The sequence below is a fragment of the Chanodichthys erythropterus genome, chromosome 18 (assembly GCF_024489055.1).
Source record: "Chanodichthys erythropterus isolate Z2021 chromosome 18, ASM2448905v1, whole genome shotgun sequence".
Lineage (NCBI taxonomy): Eukaryota > Metazoa > Chordata > Actinopteri > Cypriniformes > Xenocyprididae > Chanodichthys > Chanodichthys erythropterus.
The window spans coordinates 39419715-39439840 of NC_090238.1; the positions used below are offsets into that span (position 1 = coordinate 39419715).

The 20126-nt window shown below is 40.4% G+C and overlaps 3 protein-coding genes across 8 annotated transcripts in view; 1 reads left to right on the forward strand and 2 right to left on the reverse strand.

Annotated features, from left to right (window-relative positions):
- Positions 1-1091, forward strand: part of c18h14orf28 (chromosome 18 C14orf28 homolog) — a 5375-nt gene extending 4284 nt beyond the window's left edge. Inside the window, exons 4-5 of the mRNA XM_067366522.1 lie at positions 47-181; positions 267-1091. Of these exons, the coding sequence (XP_067222623.1) occupies positions 47-181; positions 267-450 (319 nt within the window). The 3' untranslated portion in view covers positions 451-1091. The remainder of the gene's footprint in view (positions 1-46; positions 182-266) is intronic.
- Positions 1-5449, reverse strand: part of fsip1 (fibrous sheath interacting protein 1) — a 26692-nt gene extending 21243 nt beyond the window's left edge. For all 3 annotated transcript variants that reach the window (XM_067366518.1, XM_067366516.1, XM_067366521.1), the window contains exon 1: positions 5321-5449. In XM_067366518.1, coding sequence (XP_067222619.1) covers positions 5321-5407 — 87 coding nt within the window. In that variant the 5' untranslated portion in view covers positions 5408-5449. The remainder of the gene's footprint in view (positions 1-5320) is intronic.
- Positions 2196-16103, reverse strand: LOC137006093 (kelch-like protein 28). 4 transcript variants are annotated; one of them, XM_067366514.1, is made up of 7 exons: positions 15765-16103; positions 15595-15643; positions 12620-12880; positions 10798-11435; positions 7788-8231; positions 6026-6234; positions 2196-5844 (listed from the first exon to the last, which is right to left on the reverse strand). In XM_067366514.1, the coding sequence occupies exons 3-7, from the start codon at positions 12878-12880 to the stop codon at positions 5681-5683; spliced, it is 1716 nt and encodes a 571-aa protein (XP_067222615.1). In that variant the 5' UTR covers positions 15595-15643; positions 15765-16103; the 3' UTR covers positions 2196-5680. The 4 variants fall into 4 exon arrangements, with proteins under 4 accessions (XP_067222615.1, XP_067222614.1, XP_067222613.1 ...); XM_067366513.1 differs by having other exon boundaries at positions 15726-16103; XM_067366512.1 differs by lacking the exon at positions 15765-16103 and having other exon boundaries at positions 15595-15721.
- Between the last annotated feature and the right edge of the window lie 4023 nt (positions 16104-20126).

Here is a 20126-nt window from a genome sequence, read left to right on the forward strand (position 1 = left end):
TGTGTCCGTCCGGTGCTCTCCCTCACATCTGATGTGTGTGTTTCAGATGTGACGGTCTCAGAGAGTTCAGTCAGAGGCTCTTCTGTCACGGCCCGCCGCCCTTCGTCATCCTCAACATGCAGATGTGGCAGTCTGAGGATCTGTCTTATGTGCCGTTTCACCTGGAGCTCTCTGATCAACGGTGCTGTTTCTCTCTCGCATAAACCGCTTAGACTGGTCTTACGAGTTAGTCGGCTCATTTTGGGGCGTGTGTTTGTGTCTCACAGGTATTCACTGGAGGGTGCGACGCTCTTCAACAGAGACGAGCATCATTATTCCGCAGCCTTCCAGATCGACGGATACTGGATGCATTACGACGGCCTGCGGAGCGACAACCTGGTGCTGCTGAACAAACCGCCCGAGTTCCTGCTGCTGTCCTCGCTGGTCTACATCCGGACCACAGACAGATGAGACGCCTCCACAGCTCCTCCTGCAGTCCGATGGCGCTTTTCACTGCCAGTTTTGCACTTCCATGTGGTTTTGTGGACAATAAATCAATCGATGTCTTCTTCAAGAATGAACTATTTTTGTGCGACATTTTATACTCTTGTATTTGATTGATTTTTGTAATTTTCTAAGCGATTCTCTGGTGTGTTTTCGGCGGTGCTTGGAATCCAAGAATCTGTACATGGACTATAATAGTTCTGGGGCGCTTCGAGTAAGAAGCAAAACCCTTATTTTACAGAAACATTTATGCAACTCAAATCTGAATTCAGATCAATCAGAAAATCTCAGTGTTTCACGCCTGCCATCCACATTAATACAGACAGAAAAACTATTTTCTTGGTACGTGATCTGATCAGGTCCCAAATACATGAATTCACACTGAACTGCTGCTGATGATTCGGTTTCATGTACAAATCGGATTTCATGGAAACTGCTTTTTTAAATCAAGATCACACTTCTTAATCTTTATTTTATTACTTTCAGCTGTCATGAGCTGTCAAACTAGCCTTTAGTTTACTAGGTTTAGCTTCCTGAAGCATGACAGCAATCGACTCCAGAGTACGAGTGAATATAATAATCAGTGCGCATTACTTTTATAATCAGTATCAAAAACTATTCAGATATTGTATCTGCTGTTACAAATAAATCTATTTGTTTCTAACCTTGTGTTGATGAGGTCATTTAATGTTTTTGTGTGTCCCTTTAAATGCAAATGAGCTGCTGCTCCCGCCCCCTTTCCAGAAGAGGGCGGAGCTTTAACAGCTCAACAACAACAAAGCTGGAGAATCTCACGCAGCCAAAATGAGGAAAGTGTTCAGCCTTACATTGTTCAAACCGGAGTCGACACTGATGGAGAGACTCAGGAAGAAGTTACAACTTTTAGACGTTTCTGAATGGTTAGTGGATAAATTGATGTAGTTGCTGTGGAGTTGATTCAACTCATCCACTAGCATGTGCCGTCATGTTCATCTTTTGTGTTGAATTGACCCTCGTTTGTGAAGCAGTCCGGCGTAAAATGACGGTAACAACAACACTCGACTACAACAACTCTTCCTCTTCTCTAAAGCAGCCCAACATGGCTATATTTATGCAAATTTTAGGGTTTGTGATGTCACTAACCCAGGAAGAAGCTCGTTGTAGTCCCTACCAGCCGTTTAAAAAGCAATTTCTGTAGAAGAAAATATCTCTCTTTGCACTGAACTTTGAGCGTTGTAACTTTGCCGATGTTGTTTATGATCAAACAGCAAAATTACACACTAACTAAAGTTACAAAAGTCAAATCATAATCTAGGACCTCTTAGTAATTAAAGATACTCACTTACAAATACTCACATTCTTATACTCAGCCACATACTCATACTCACATACACACTTACACATATACTCACACTCACATACTCATACATATATTCACATATACTCACATACATAAAGGGGCGGGGCTTGGGTGAGTTAGTAGTGTGTTGAAACTGGAGGTTATGGTAAGGGGTGGGACATATCCCAAACACACTCAAAACACTTGACCAATCCCAACACACTGATCCAGCCAACCAATCAGAGCACATTGTGCTTTTCAGAAGGAGGGGCTTCATAGAGACAGGAACTAAACAGAGCGTTACTGACAGACTGGGAAGAGAGGAGCTGCAACAATGAGAATATGAGGAAAATAATCAACATTCAAACATGAAAAAGGTATAATATGAAAGCAAAACCACAGAAACATTTCCAGGCCTTTATTTCTTGACTGGTTGAGCTGCGACACACATAAATAAAATGGCAAAAGTACGCTATGCTCTCTCTCTCTCTCTCTCTCTCTCTCTCAACGCTTGATAAAATGTGAAAAATAAATACTGCATTTGTAGCTAAGGTTATCGGTTTAGTTCCAGTAACAATCCACAGGTTTGCAAAAACTCACCCTATTTCAAACACAAGCCAGACAGACAAACTCATGAGAAAAAGAAAAGTGGCATCATCATCATCATCATCATCAGGGAAAACAACAAAACAAAGTTAAGACAGTCAGAGAAAGTCATTCTAGATTGATTCCCTCAAGAGCACTTTGGTGAGAGCGGCGAGACACGAACACCAACAAACACCAAATCCCTTCGTTCTGCAGTTTGACAGAATGACCTTCAGAACGGCATCTATAAATCCAGAGGGACGGCTGAAGGACGGTGACGGTCACGCCAGCGTGATTCCACATGTTCTCACAGAGCGTGTGTTGGAGCACATGAGAAGATGGACGGATGTGTTCGGATTCACATCACGTTTCAGCACAGTTCTGCTTGTTTAGGAGAGAAAATCAGCAAATATATTGCAAACAGACATGAAGATTTCAGTGTAAAGTCACAAGAAATGATGGCGATGGACATTCATCCACTGGGTGTAAGGAAATATTTCTTATTGCTAATCAAACACAGATGTTTCCCTTTGAGCCTCTGAACGGAGTTCTTCATTCTGCTGGAATGAAAAGAGACTGAACTGATGTTCTGAACCGTAGTGACATCAAGATCAATCCAAAACAAAATGAACAGTGATCGACAAAAATGATCATTCTTTCATGTCCTTCCAAACAGTTTCGGTTCCCACTGACTTCCATTATATGGACAAAAAAGGCAATGGGAACAAAAACCAACATTCTTCAAGTTTGGAACGACATGAGAGCGAGTGAATGTTGGCAGAATGATCGTATCCCTTTATAAAGTGTAGAAATCCAGAATGACGAGCAACATAATGAATGCAACTCAAGCCGTTCGGGTCAGTCACAGGATTCCCCAAAACACCTTGGCAATTAGATGACAAAAATAAAAAACTAGTTGAAGAAAAAGTCTTATTGCCTCAAAGGAACTCAAACATCATATTTACACAGTAGAAAATGGTTTGGTAAGTGCACAACTCCATCTTTAGTGTCTCCACGTGCAAATATATGAACAGATGCATTAACGCACGGAACGACTCGCTTCACACGACTGAAATGATGCGGGCCTCGACACACCTCTAGAAACGCTTCGTCTGAACGTGTGAAATGTTTTGGCACTGTGTGACTGGAGTTTGTGTTTCAGTGAGATGCTCGTAACGTCACCGGCGCTCACGTCACACCAAATCAAACGTGACGGGCCGAAGATGAAGGATGTTATTGCATGATGCTTCATCCAGCGTTTCATCTGAACGCCAAGAAACAAACGTCACTGAAACAGGAAATCAAGTTTCAAACGATGAAAGAACTAAAACAACTGAATCCTGAAGAGGAAATTAGCACCAGTCAGTATGAGAGTCACACACACACACACACACACACACACACAAATACTCACACATATACTCACAAATACACTCACTCATACTCACTCACATACACATACTCACACTCACACACACTTATATACTCATAAATACTCACTCACAAATACACTCACTAATACTCACACATATACTCACATACTCACTCAGATACTCACTCACACACAGATACTCACAAATACTCACACACATACTCACAAATACACTCACTAATACTCACATACACTCACATACTCTCACACACACATACTCACTCACACACAGATACTCACAAATACTCACTCAGATACTCACACACAGATACTCACAAATGGCCACACATATACTCACACACACTTATATACTCATAAATACTCACTCACAAATACACTCACTAATACTCACACATATACTCACATACTCACACATACTCACTCAGATACTCACTCACACACAGATACTCACAAATACACTCACTAATACTCACACATATACTCACATACTCACACACACTCACTCAGATACTCACAAATACTCACACATATACTCACAAATACTCACTCAGATACTCACTCACACACAGATACTCACAAATGGCCACACATATACTCACACACACTTATATACTCATAAATACTCACTCACAAATACACTCACTAATACTCACACATATACTCACATACTCACTCAGATACTCACTCACACAGATACTCACAAATACTCACACACATACTCACATTCACTCACATACTCTCACACTCACAAATACTCACACATATACTCATATACTCACACATATACTCACACATACTCACTCAGATACTCACTCACACACAGATACTCACAAATACTCACACATATACTCATATACTCACTCAGATGCTCACACACACCCACAAAAACTCACATACTAGGGCTGCACGATTAATCGGACGATTAGAAGAAAAAAAACACTGAAATCGCGCTTAAACGATTTGGCTTAGTGCGATTATGAAATCGCAAAGCTGCGATTATTTTTTTGCGTGACTTGTCAGTGAAGTATGGCTCCAAATGCTAATCCATCTGAAAGCACTGTGAGTTTGAATCGCTTATAATGTGCATTTCAAAAAGCAACACGCATCAAACATCTTTCCAGACATGAGAAGCATTTATTAACATCTTGTCCAACAAAAGACAATATTTAATAATATGTTTTTACTTCATAACGACAGTTAAGCATCCTTCTGTGCGATGATGTGTCTTCTTACACAGAATAAGGCAGTCGTGTGTTTATTAGTCATGTTTAATCAAAGCGTTTCAATCTTCTGTTTATTCAGCTACAGCGATGGTATGGGATTTCCTGGAATGACGCGTGTTATCTACTTCTACTGCAGGGCATATTTGCAGTTTCTGCGTGAGAGCGCCCTCTGGCTTTCAGATGGAGAAGCATTTACTGCTGATCACAGAGCCGTACAGCTTTGACAAGCTACGCTTGAAATAATCACAGCCTTTGCCAAATCACGTGCGATAAAATTGCTATAAATCGTGCAGCCCTATCACTCACACTCATACTCACACTCTCACACACGTGCGCGTGACAGAAGGCAGCCCTTATCACGAGTGCCGCGCTCCTCCTCCAGAGCGAAGCGCTGATTCCACTCATGCATCACACACACATCCATGTGCGTCCCTCATGAGAAGCCTTGAAATGTAAAGGGGAAAGAGCTCGAGGCTTCCGCGTCCTCCGCGGGTTTGTGGAAGGCTCTCGGCCCTCGCGTGTTCATCCGTGCTTCAGTGACGGCCGTGAGCCGCGGCGCTCCACGTCCGTGTGCCGGCGTGGAGCAAACGTCACCGGGTGAGCGAGAAACACACTCCAGAAATGAACCCCATCCTTCCCCTCGCGGTCTCTGACAGAGCGTCATCCGTGCGCCCAGGGTCAAAGGGCAGTGAGGCCGAAGTTACAGCGGCAGTACATCATTCCGCTGGAGTCGTGCCAGCTGTCCGTGATGGGGTCGTAGCGCTGCACCGTGTTCAGGTACGAGGATCCCGAGTGACCGCCGACCACGTAGAGGTAGTTATCAACCACGGCCGAGCCCACGCCTGCAGAAACACACACACACACACGTCAATAATCACAATACTGTCTTCTGCAGAGCTTTTTCATGCTCAAGATGAACATGGAATAAACCAGAATAGTTGCTCTTTTATATTGTTTTTGCCCTTATATTCATGATGCTCAAAAGCACACTGTATTTGTTACGATCAGGTTCTTCGCTCTCACCTGTGCGCGGCTCGTTCATGGGCCGACACGCCGTCCACTGGTTCTGATGCGGATCGTATCGCTCAATGCTGGATAAATGAGAGACACCGTTGTGTCCGCCGACGACGAAGATAAAGCCCAGCATCACGCCCACTCCGAAGTTGATGCGCTTATCGGCCATGGGCGCCACCATATCCCATGAGTCTTTGCTTGGATCGTATCTCTCCACACTGAAACAAACATCATGAATTTAACTCAATCCTGCCTGACATTAATGACCAGACAAATAAAGTTTGAAACAGATGAAACCATGACAGCGTCCCATGAGTCTGTGTTCTTTCCAGCCTGAACACGTGTGTTTGGAGAGACGATTCCGCCGAAACGCATCTCTCGAGGGACGGCGCTCATGGAAACACAACGACAACACCAGAACCGTCCCATGAGCCACTGACTAAACCAAACCTGACTCAACACGGAACTATTAAAATAAATGTCACAATTAAATTCATTCAGTAGTTACATAAGAAACAAGGCTTTGAACTCAAGTGTTTCTGCTAATATACCAACCGTTGTTATAGTACCATTAATATTTATTAATATTTTGAATTTTTGTTTTAATTTTTCTTAAAGTTTTAGTAACTGTATTGTGTTTTGTTGGTTTTATAAGATTTAATATGTCTTTGATTTTTATTCTTTTTTGTTTTAGTTTTAATAATTTTAGTACTTCAACTTACTAAACAGAAATTTGAAATATATATTATTCTTCCGCTCTTCCCAGGTGAAAAAAAAGTACATTTCTATAATATACTTAAAGTGCTCTATTTTCATGCACTAATTTTGTTCTTAATTTACTAAAAATGAAATATGAACTAAAATGTGCTTTTAATATTCTATCTCTGTATTTAAAAAATATATTTAGCTACTACTTGAAGTACACTATGGGTTCAAATGTACGATAAGTGGCATCTAAATACATTTTTAAAATGCAGAGATAGTATATTAAAAGCACATTGTAGTTCATATTTCATAATGTTTCAAAATAGCACCGTATGGTAAAAGGTTATGAAATTTGGCACACTGATAGAGGACAGTCTGAAACGTTACTATAGCAAATTTGGAGTCTCCACCTCAAACCCTCTAGCGCCACCAACAGTTCACTCATGTTTATGCTCATAACTTTTTATCTCTAAGTCCTAAAAACAAAATTCTTTTTCCTCTGATTCCATGTAATGCACCCTATGACATCATTTCCTTCATGAAAATTTTTCCGCCATTTTGAATTTTCCTACTTTTTCGAACTCCTCCTAGAGTGTTTGTCCAATTTGCACAACATTTGGTATGTAGCATCTACTCACACTTCAGGCAAAAAGTTATTAAAAAAAGATTTTTGTTTGGCCAATCCGTTCTTGTATAGCGCGTCAATGAATTTGAAGGCGAGCACGCAAAAATGGATTTGATGCAGTACCTTCACAATGATTCAGTGTATTGACACTAAACTTGGTCATTACAGGCATGAATTGAGGGTGCATGCAGAATTTCGTCATGGCACCACCTACTGCTCAGAAGTTATAAACCATGCTATTATAAGTGCTGATTTAAAAAGCTTTATCCTAACCTCATGATCACAGATGCCCACAAATATTTCCTTTTCTGTCCTTATTCGGTTTGACCCCGTAATTGTTGCTTGCAGCTATACTTTAGTTAGTGATAACACCAACTCTAATTACTGAAATGAAATAAATCTTAACTTAAAACTAACAACCAGAATGCAGCGCTGCCGTACCTGTTCATGTGTGCAGGGCCGTAGCCGCCGATGGCGTAGATCATCCCGTCCAGCACAGCGGTGGCGAAGCAGCTGCGTGATTTGGTCATGGGCGCCACGGGCTGCCACTCCTTCACCTTGGGCACGTATTTCTCTACAGACTGCAGGTAGTACTGGCCGTCGTAGCCGCCGAGCGCATACAGCTCCCCCGCTAACACCACCACACCCAGCGTGCTCCTGCATTCGGCCATGTGCTCCACCGACGACCACGTGTTGCTGTCGGGGTCCCATCTCTCCACGGTGCTCTCGTGCCGCCGGTAGCTGATGCCCTGCCGCATGTGCGTGGCGATGCCGCCCACCACATACACCTTCTGCTCCAGGACGGCCACGCCGAACTCATAACGCGGCACGGTGAGCGGAGCCAGTCCGATCCATGAGTCCGTCTGCGGGAAGTACATCTCCATACTGACACACACACACACACACAGTCATCATGTGCAAAACTGCATCAGTTCAGCTTATTAAAACTCAATAAAGAATCAATCAACGTTAGGGGTGGGAATTCCAAAAATTGTTTCAGAAACTTGATATTCAGTCATATTGTTGGTTTGACTGCACTGACACTATCAGATGAGAACAAAACTTGAGCTGAATTGACCTGAATAATGACTCTATTGTCTTCAGTAGAGCTGCTTTACTGCTGAAATTGAACTTGTTTTTTCATAATAGATGAACTTTACACACTGAACTCAATCAACACTGAACTGAACTAAATAATGACATTATTGTCTTTGTTGATTGATTGATTCATTCAATGTTGATTCAATTAAAATTCAATGTTGATTCAATTTAGTTAAATGTTGATTCAATTCGGTTCAATGTTGATTCAATTCAGTGCTGATTCAATTTGGTTCAATGTTGATTCAATTCGGTTCAATGCTGATTCAATTCAGTTGAATGTTGATTCAATTCAGTTCAATGTTGATTTAATTTAGTTAAATGTGGATTTCAATTTGTTTCAATGTTGATTCATTTTAAATGTAGATTTAATTTGTTCAATGTTGATTCAATTCAGTTCAATATTGATTCAATTCGGTTCAATGTTGATTCAATTCAGTTCAATGTTGATTCAATTCGGTTCAGTGTTGATTCAATTCAGTTCAATGTTGATTCAATTCAGTTCAATGTTGATTCAATTCAGTTCAATGTTGATTCAATTCAGTTAAATGTGGATTTCAATTTGATTCAATGTTGATTCATTTTAAATGTAGATTTAATTTGTTCAGTGCTGATTCAATTCAGTTCAATGTTGATTCAATTCAGTTCAATGTTGATTCAATTCGGTTCAATGTTGATTCAATTCAGTTCAATGTTGATTCAATTCGGTTCAGTGCTGATTCAATTCAGTTCAATGTTGATTCAATTCAGTTCAATGTTGATTCAATTCAGTTCAATTCAGTTCAATGTTGATTCAATTCAGTTCAATGTTGATTCAATTCAGTTCAATGTGGATTTCAATTTGATTCAATGTTGATTCATTTTAAATGTAGATTTAATTTGTTCAGTGCTGATTCAATTTAGTTCAATGTTGATTCAATTCGGTTCAATGTTGATTCAATTCGGTTCAATGTTGATTCGATTCAGTTCAATGTTGATTCGATTCAGTTCAATGTGGATTCGATTCAGTTCAATGTGGATTCAATTCAGTTCAATGTGGATTCAACTCAGTTCAATGTGGATTCAACTCAGTTCAATGTTGATTCAACTCAGTTCAATGTTGATTCAACTCAGTTCAATGTTGATTCAACTCAGTTCAATGTTGATTCAACTCAGTTCAATGTTGATTCAACTCAGTTCAATGTTGATTCAACTCAGTTCAATGTTGATTCAACTCAGTTCAATGTTGATTCAACTCAGTTCAATGTTGATTCAACTCAGTTCAATGTTGATTCAACTCAGTTCAATGTTGATTCAACTCAGTTCAATGTTGATTCAATTCAGTTCAATGTTGATTCAATTTGGTTCAATGTTGATTCAATTTAAATGTAGATTTAATTCGTTCAATGTTGATTTAACTCAGTTCAATGTTGATTCAATTTAGTTAAATGTTGCTTCAATTTGGTTGAATGTTGATTCAATGCTGTTGATTTCTAATCAGTTAAATGTTGATTCAATTCAGTTCAATGTTGGTTCAGTTTATTTTAATAACTGAATGTTGCAAGATTTGTCATTTATGAAATAAAATTGAAACAGCTCAAAGCGCGTGTGAGTGTTTGAAAGCAGCCGTCAGTCAGTAAGTGAGTTTCGTGTGTCTAATATTAACACTGAGATACTGGCGCATTATAAGAGTTGAGCAAAAGCCTGCGTTTCTCACAGAACACACAGACTTGTAATTCACTTCATCATTTCCTAACTTAATGGAAGTCTATATACTTGTCTGATGGTTTTGTGCGTGTGTGTGTGTGTGTGTGTGTGTGTGTGCTTTTGTTTATATTACATTGTGGGGACCAAATGTCCCCATGATGTAATATAAACCTGAGTTCACCTACATCGTGGGGACCAGCCAGCGGTCCCCACAATGTAAATGGGTTTATAAATCATATAGAATGAGTTTTTGTGAAAAAGTAAAAGTTTGCACAGTTTCCTGTGAGGGTTAGGTTTAGGGGTAGGGGCAGGGTAGGGGGATAGAATGTACAGTTTGTTCAGTGTAAAATGCATTGAAGTCTATGGAAAGTCCCCACAATTCACAAAAACAAACATGTGTGTGTGTGTGTGTGTGTGTGTGTGTGTGTGTTTGTGTGTGTGTGTGTGTGTGTTTGTGTGTGATTGGCAGCAGGCATCATACAGCCGTCTCTAGTGCACACAAGTGCTATCACACATACGCGGTAAAAACTAAATCCAAAGTTTTCAGAATAGATCCAGAATCGCCAGACAGAATCACAATCATTATTGGAGAATTAATTTTTTCCTAATTAAACAGTCAAATATTAAATGGTCACAATTAAATGGTCAAATTTTGTAACTCGTTCACCTTTCCAGCGTGGCGAACAGCCCGGCTTTGCCCCCGACCGCCAGCAGGACTTTGGGAGCGCAGCGCGGCCGTGTGGACAGCACCGTCTGGTAGGAGAGCCGGTGTTCAGGCATGAAGTGATACTTGAGGGCCTCGTTGAGCAGGTGTTTGCAGGCGTGGTCGTCTCGGATCAGGTGATTGGCTTCGTAGAGCCGCGTGAGGAACTTGACGCTCAGCAGCGGCAGCCGTACGCAGTGCAGGAGCTGCGCCAGATACTGCTGCCGCTCCGTCAGGTCGTATTTGATCCATGACTCCAGGGCGTAGAACACCGTCTCCTCCGTCACCACGTTCAGGCAGTCGTTGGAGACGATCTCGTCCAGCTCGGCCCGCGTCAGCTCGAAGAACTCCTCCGTCTGACACACCTCCTCGAAGTTTTGGCAGATGAACTTGGTGGCCGCTAGGCACAGATCGTGGCAGCCGTAGGTTTCGGCGAAGCGCGAGATCCCGATGCAGTTGCCGGCGTCCAGCTGGCTCTCCAGGAAGCTGCAGCACTCTTTCAGAACCAGCTTGACCTGCAGGAGGTTGGCGGCAGGAAGTAGAGACTCCACCGTTTCCTGTGAGATGAAGACTGTTCCTGTGTAAGCGTACTCCACTATGGCCTGATGGAGAGACGGAAACGTCACGGTTAACTAAAAAACACTCCATCAACAGTGTGACTGACTGATGGCTCTACAGGGTCACATGTCTCCTCAAAATCAAAATCAATGTCACATGATCCTTCAGAAATCATTCTGATATGCTGATTTATTATCAATGTTGGAAACAGTTGTGCTGCTTTTATTTTTTTGGAACCTGTGATATTTTTTTCATGATTCTTTGATGAATAAAAAGTAAAAAAACAAAAGCAAAACAGCATTTTGATAATAAATCACAGAAATAAATAAGTTATAAGTGTATTAAAACTGAACAAAATATTACACAATATTACTGTTTTTTTATTTTATTTTAATTTACTGTATTTTTTATCAAATAAATGCAGGCTTGATGAGCAGAAGAGACTTCTTTAAAAAATTCATTAAAAATTTCATTAAAAAATGAACTTTTGACTGGTATATTATATATTAGGCAAATGGTCATATATATATATATCAAATTAATTTAGCAAATACTACAATTGTGTACATATATTTCACAATTTATACTATACTATATAATTATACATATATAACTATATAATATATAATTACAATTACATACATTTACATATAGTATATGTAATTTTATATATATATATATATATAGCCCTTTGAATGAATCTAATAAATGAATGACTCAATTACTTTAGATATTTATCAACATCCATCAGTTTTAGATTCTTATTTAGGGGTATTAATATGAAATAATAATTTAATTTAAATGTCATATTTGTAATGTCTATTTGATGCTTCTGTCATTTAACACAATAATGACTTTAAATTATCTTTTGGGGGTAATTTCTCAGCCAAATTTAATGTGTGATTTACTTGCAATATATATATATATATATATATATATATATATATATATATATATATATTAGTACTGTTGATACTATTTTGTTTTAAATATGTTTTCATAATTTAAATGTATGTTTTATGCATTACATCAATCAGAATTGGGGAAAAAAAAAAAGTACTAAATTTTGGCTTTATTTTATTTAAGCATAACATTATTTGTGATTTTGCCGTAAAACACGATTTGAACATGATCTTGACAGGTGTTCAGAGATTCACCCAGAAGAACATCAAGTATTATTTCATCTTTTGTAATCACAGTAAACAGATATGAAACAGACGCTGCTCACCTTGAGCGCGGCTTCATCGACGCACTGGAACTCCACCTCTGACGTCTCTTTCTCAGACAGGTTGCCGGTGAACATGGCCTTGAAGTACGGGCTAATGCTGGCCAGCACCACCTTGTGCGCGTGAATCTTGGCGTCTCCCACCCGCAGCACGATGTCGCAGAGCTCATGGTCCTGTCGCAGGAGCTGCAGACCCTGCAGGAGCTGCTCGGAGTGAGGCCGCGTCAGACTCGCAAACATGTACGACTTCGCCGACTGGTCCATCTGACGAACACACAAAACCTGGCTAGATTAGCTCAGCGCTTAACTGCTTAATCAATTCTCATTTTGAGGAAGTGATATTGATGCACTAAACATTATTTGTAGCGCCTGTCATCCAATAAACACAATAAGCTTTGATACTTATTCTCAAATTCTGTCAATAAATGTGTTTTTGTGTCTCTATAATGTGTGAAGCGATCATCTCCTCTCTTTACTACTAGTTACGGCACCAAATAAACATGAATGAACATCAGAAGGAATGCTGAAAGATTCAGAACAACTTACTGAAATGAATCATGTCTCATGTAATCGATCAATCAGTGTTTCAACCGCAGAGACGTCAATAAACAGCTTGAGAACATAAGGTCACATTTCGTTTCACTCTTTATTTTATTTATAACAAGATCTTAAGAGTGTGTCAGTCACTGCGCAAGAGTGTGAAGAACAGAATCAGAGAGTTCAAAGGAGTCACGAGAGCTTTCTTCAGTTCTTCAGGGACATTTGACTCCCTAAAGAACAGCCGATGTGACAAACATCAGCAGTCGGGAGACTATACCGCATCTGAAGTCAGTGATCAAGAGAAAAACACTTCAACAATTCCTCAAACTGTGTAAAACATTTACCCAAAACTATCATTTTTCAGCTGCACATCCTTATGAACAACACTTCTAAAGCATTTATTAACCTTAAGTAATCTGTTAACATTAGTGAACTAACAACACTGTGAATATTTTTATTAACTAATATTATTAAAGGTTTATAAATGCAGTAAAAATACATTGCCCATAGATAGTTTATGTTAAAGTTGCAAAGGCATAGCTTGGTTTGAGCGCGGAATCTTGGGACATGTGGTCTTCATCGCAACGGACAGTGGAAAAGAATAGGGATTGGACTCTGGAAGAAATCATGTTCATGGATGTGATTATTAACGTTACTGTAGTGTGAAGCAGAGCAGGAGCGAGTGTTGTGGAGCTGAACGAGGAGCTGGAGCGATTGATCAACACACGCCTCACGAGCAGCGGGACTTTTATTATGACACAGTCGCCGCTTCCGCTTTTCCGGTCATGAGTATGAGGAAACGCAGCTCTGTTTATCATATTAGATACATTTGAGAGTGTTGAAAATGATGTTATAACGTTACTCTGTGCGTTCGCTCGGTGGCTGCGGTGAGACACTGTTACACACTGCAGTAACATAGATCCATTTTACAATATCATATTAAATGCTGGATGATTGTGTTGATAAATGGCATGCAATTAATTTTAAAACGTATTGTATGATGTAGAAAATGCTGTATTACTGTTACTAAAAATAAAGCTGCATCTGATTATGCTATGTTAGCTACTTCACACAATAGTGTTTTTCTCTGAGGCATGGTAAAGCATGAGACTCGCAAAAAAAATCAAGAAAATTAGATTTAAACAATAAGACTAAACGTGTTGAGCTATATAACAATAATTAGTTTTCTGTCTATAAATATATCAAACAGTTGTTCCCTTGTCTATTAAAACATGTAAATATTAAAGCGTCTTTGGTGTTTCCATGGTTTCTTCAAAATAACACCAGAAACCGAGGGTAACGCGGGTATGACGCCATTGACAGGCGACTCCTCACACGTCCCGTATTTTCTCACGATTTACAAATAGTTGCAAACATTTGGGATATTGTAAGTACTCAAGTGAACAAAATATATAACACTGGCTTTTTGGATATTTAACTGCAAAAATATTACATATTGCACCTTTAACTAATGCATTATCTAATGAGTGTGGAGTTACTGAAAATTCTTCTCGTCTTTACTTGTTTAGTGTATAAAGCTTTGGCAGTACTGAAAGTGAACACAGCAAAGTACGTGAATTGAAATGGGAAGCCGTGACATCATCAAACATCCGCTCAGATCAATGATATCAAAGTGTTCAAATCTCTCTCTGAATCGAGCCTCTGTCCATCAGAAGTGCGCCCTTGACGCCTACATAGACAGCACACCCTAACTGCTGAACATGATGCTGTCTAGACATGCAGCTCAACACACAAATGCCAAATCATGCTTTTGTAAATCATTTCATCAAGTCGTAATTATGACATTTTATCTCATAATGTCACATTTTTTTATCTGACAGTCATAATTTCGACTTTTTAATCATAATATTGGCTTTTTATGTCATAATTTTAACTTTTAATGCCATAATTTTGACTTTTTGTCATAATATTGTCATAATATTTACTTTTTACGTCATAGTTATGACTCTGTATCTCATATGACTCATATCATTTTATTGACTTTGTCATAATTTCAACTCTTTATGTCATAATATTGTTTTTTTTGTCATAACAGAGACATTTTATGTGATAAATACGATTTGCTAAAGCATGATTTATTTCGAATGCTCCCTGTGAAGACAAACATGCGCCCTGGGTAGGCAGCAGCAGCAGCAGCTCACTAGATTTGACACACATCCATTCAGATCTCCGAGCAGCAGAAATCACATCAGGTGTATTAAGTGAAAACATCACAGATCACAGTCATATTCGGACATGAAAATCATCTTCGTCTGACATGAATCAGCTGATATGAATAAATAAAGCTGTTCTTTCTATGCTAACATTAGCATCCGCATCTCGAGCTGAGCACAGCGGCGTTTAGCGCTCATTTACACCGTCTTCGCGTTTATTTCATGCTGTAAAGTGCAGTAATAAAGTGTTTAGTCAATGTTTACCTGAATGTCTGGCTGATTTCTGGCAGTTTGAAGCGCAACACGGCCGCGACTGTCAGGAAAACAAACACAAATCAGCGCATGCGTCACTTCCGGGAAATCAACGAGCAGAGCAAAATAAAACCTCCAAATACCGTCTGCTCTTTTAAATAAGATCTTGTTTTTAAATTAACCTCTCTTGAAATGACACCTCTGTGAATATCAGGTGGAGAAAATTGTCTTTGTCTTTGTGTGTGTGTGTGTGTGTGTGTGTGTGTGTGTGTGTGTGTGTGTGTGTGTGTGTGTGTGTGTGTGTGTGTTGCCCTGGAGCTGCTCTCTGATGCGACACTGATGGAGCTTAAAATAGACATGAATGAGAGAGCGAGGGATTCATTAACACACCCAGTCACCCTACTGCACTCACAAACACTCATATACTGCTCTCACTGTACACTCAAATACTGCACTCACTGTACACTCATATACTGCTCTCACTGTACACTCAAATACTGCACTCACTGTACACTCATATACTGCTCTCACTGTACACTCAAATACTGCACTCACAAACACTCATATACTGCTCTCACTGTACACTCAAATACTGCACTCACTGTACACTCATATACTGCTCTCACTGTACACTCAAATACTGCACTCACAAACACTCATATACTGCACTCACTGTACACTCATATACTGCACTCACAAACACTCATATACTGCTCTCACTGTACACTCATATACTGCACTCACTGTACGCTCATATACTGCTCTCACTGTACACTCAAATACTGCTCTCACTGTACGCTCAAATACTGCTCTCACTGTACGCTCATATACTGCTCTCACTGTACGCTCATATACTGCTCTCACTGTACGCTCATATACTGCTCTCACTGTACGCTCATATACTGCTCTCACTGTACGCTCATATACTGCTCTCACTGTACGCTCATATACTGCTCTCACTGTACGCTCATATACTGCTCTCACTGTACGCTCATATACTGCTCTCACTGTACGCTCATATACTGCTCTCACTGTACGCTCATATACTGCTCTCACTGTACGCTCATATACTGCTCTCACTGTACGCTCATATACTGCTCTCACTGTACGCTCATATACTGCTCTCACTGTACGCTCATATACTGCTCTCACTGTACGCTCATATACTGCTCTCACTGTACGCTCATATACTGCTCTCACTGTACGCTCATATACTGCTCTCACTGTACACTCATATACTGCTCTCACTGTACGCTCATATACTGCTCTCACTGTACGCTCATATACTGCTCTCACTGTACACTCATATACTGCACTCACTGTACACTCATATACTGCACTCACTGTACACTCAAATACTGCTCTCACTGTACACTAATATACTGCACTCACAAACACTAATATACTGCACTCACTGTACACTCATATACTGCTCTCACTGCTCTCACTGTACACTCATATACTGCTCTCACTGTACGCTCAAATACTGCTCTCACTGTACGCTCATATACTGCTCTCACTGTACGCTCATATACTGCTCTCACTGTACGCTCATATACTGCTCTCACTGTACGCTCATATACTGCTCTCACTGTACGCTCATATACTGCTCTCACTGTACGCTCATATACTGCTCTCACTGTACGCTCATATACTGCTCTCACTGTACGCTCATATACTGCACTCACTGTACGCTCATATACTGCTCTCACTGTACACTCAAATACTGCTCTCACTGTACACTAATATACTGCACTCACAAACACTAATATACTGCTCTCACTGTACACTCATATACTGCACTCACAAACACTCATATACTGCTCTCACTGTACACTCATATACTGCACTCACTGTACACTCATATACTGCACTCACTGTACACTAATATACTGCACTCACAAACACTAATATACTGCTCTCACTGTACACTAATATACTGCACTCACAAACACTAATATACTGCTCTCACTGTACACTCATATACTGCACTCACTGTACACTCAAATACTGCTCTCACTGTACACTAATATACTGCACTCACAAACACTAATATACTGCTCTCACTGTACACTCATATACTGCACTCACTGTACACTCAAATACTGCTCTCACTGTACACTAATATACTGCACTCACAAACACTAATATACTGCTCTCACTGTACACTCATATACTGCACTCACAAACACTCATATACTGCTCTCACTGTACGCTCATATACTGCTCTCACTGTACACTCAAATACTGCTCTCACTGTACGCTCAAATACTGCTCTCACTGTACGCTCATATACTGCTCTCACTGTACGCTCATATACTGCTCTCACTGTACACTAATATACTGCACTCACAAACACTAATATACTGCTCTCACTGTACACTCATATACTGCTCTCACTGTACACTCATATACTGCACTCACAAACACTCATATACTGCTCTCACTGTACGCTCATATACTGCTCTCACTGTACACTCAAATACTGCTCTCACTGTACGCTCATATACTGCTCTCACTGTACGCTCATATACTGCTCTCACTGTACGCTCATATACTGCTCTCACTGTACGCTCATATACTGCTCTCACTGTACGCTCATATACTGCTCTCACTGTACGCTCATATACTGCTCTCACTGTACACTCATATACTGCTCTCACTGTACGCTCATATACTGCTCTCACTGTACGCTCATATACTGCTCTCACTGTACGCTCATATACTGCTCTCACTGTACGCTCATATACTGCTCTCACTGTACACTCAAATACTGCTCTCACTGTACACTCATATACTGCTCTCACTGTACACTCATATACTGCTCTCACTGTACGCTCATATACTGCTCTCACTGTACGCTCATATACTGCTCTCACTGTACGCTCATATACTGCTCTCACTGTACACTCATATACTGCTCTCACTGTACACTCATATACTGCACTCACAAACACTCATATACTGCTCTCACTGTACGCTCATATACTGCTCTCACTGTACACTCAAATACTGCTCTCACTGTACACTCATATACTGCTCTCACTGTACACTCAAATACTGCTCTCACTGTACACTCATATACTGCTCTCACTGTACACTCAAATACTGCTCTCACTGTACACTCATATACTGCTCTCACTGTACACTCAAATACTGCTCTCACTGTACACTCATATACTGCTCTCACTGTACGCTCATATACTGCTCTCACTGTACACTCATATACTGCTCTCACTGTACACTCATATACTGCTCTCACTGTACACTCATATACTGCTCTCACTGTACACTCATATACTGCTCTCACTGTACACTCATATACTGCTCTCACTGTACACTCATATACTGCTCTCACTGTACACTCATATACTGCTCTCACTGTACACTCATATACTGCTCTCACTGTACACTCATATACTGCTCTCACTGTACACTCATATACTGCTCTCACTGTACACTCATATACTGCTCTCACTGTACACTCATATACTGCTCTCACTGTACGCTCATATACTGCTCTCACTGTACACTCATATACTGCTCTCACTGTACGCTCATATACTGCTCTCACTGTACGCTCATATACTGCTCTCACTGTACGCTCATATACTGCTCTCACTGTACGCTCATATACTGCTCTCACTGTACGCTCATATACTGCTCTCACTGTACGCTCATATACTGCTCTCACTGTACGCTCATATACTGCTCTCACTGTACGCTCATATACTGCTCTCACTGTACGCTCATATACTGCTCTCACTGTACGCTCATATACTGCTCTCACTGTACGCTCATATACTGCTCTCACTGTACGCTCATATACTGCTCTCACTGTACGCTCATATACTGCTCTCACTGTACGCTCATATACTGCTCTCACTGTACGCTCATATACTGCTCTCACTGTACGCTCATATACTGCTCTCACTGTACGCTCATATACTGCTCTCACTGTACGCTCATATACTGCTCTCACTGTACGCTCATATACTGCTCTCACTGTACGCTCATATACTGCTCTCACTGTACGCTCATATACTGCTCTCACTGTACGCTCATATACTGCTCTCACTGTACGCTCAAATACTGCTCTCACTGTACACTCAAATACTGCTCTCACTGTACACTCAAATACTGCTCTCACTGTACGCTCATATACTGCTCTCACTGTACGCTCATATACTGCTCTCACTGTACTGCTCTCACTGTAAACTCATATACTGCTCTCACTGTACGCTCATATACTGCACTCACAAACACTCATATACTGCTCTCACTGTACACTCATATACTGCTCTCACTGTACGCTCATATACTGCTCTCACTGTACGCTCATATACTGCACTCACTGTACGCTCATATACTGCTCTCACTGTACGCTCATATACTGCTCTCACTGTACGCTCATATACTGCTCTCACTGTACGCTCATATACTGCTCTCACTGTACGCTCAAATACTGCTCTCACTGTACGCTCAAATACTGCTCTCACTGTACGCTCATATACTGCTCTCACTGTACGCTCATATACTGCTCT

What these genes read in the sequence shown, in the direction of transcription:
- LOC137006093 (XM_067366514.1), bottom strand. Translation starts at nt 12,880, where the DNA reads ATGGACCAGTCGGCGAAGTCGTACATGTTTGCGAGTCTGACGCGGCCT. An exon ending in CTGTTCGCCACGCTGGAAAG is followed by an intron (nt 8,232 to 10,797) that starts GTGAACGAGTTA and finishes TGTGTGTGTCAG; the next exon opens with TATGGAGATGTACTTCCCGC. An exon ending in GGCCCTGCACACATGAACAG is followed by an intron (nt 6,235 to 7,787) that starts GTACGGCAGCGC and finishes TGTTTGTTTCAG; the next exon opens with TGTGGAGAGATACGATCCAA.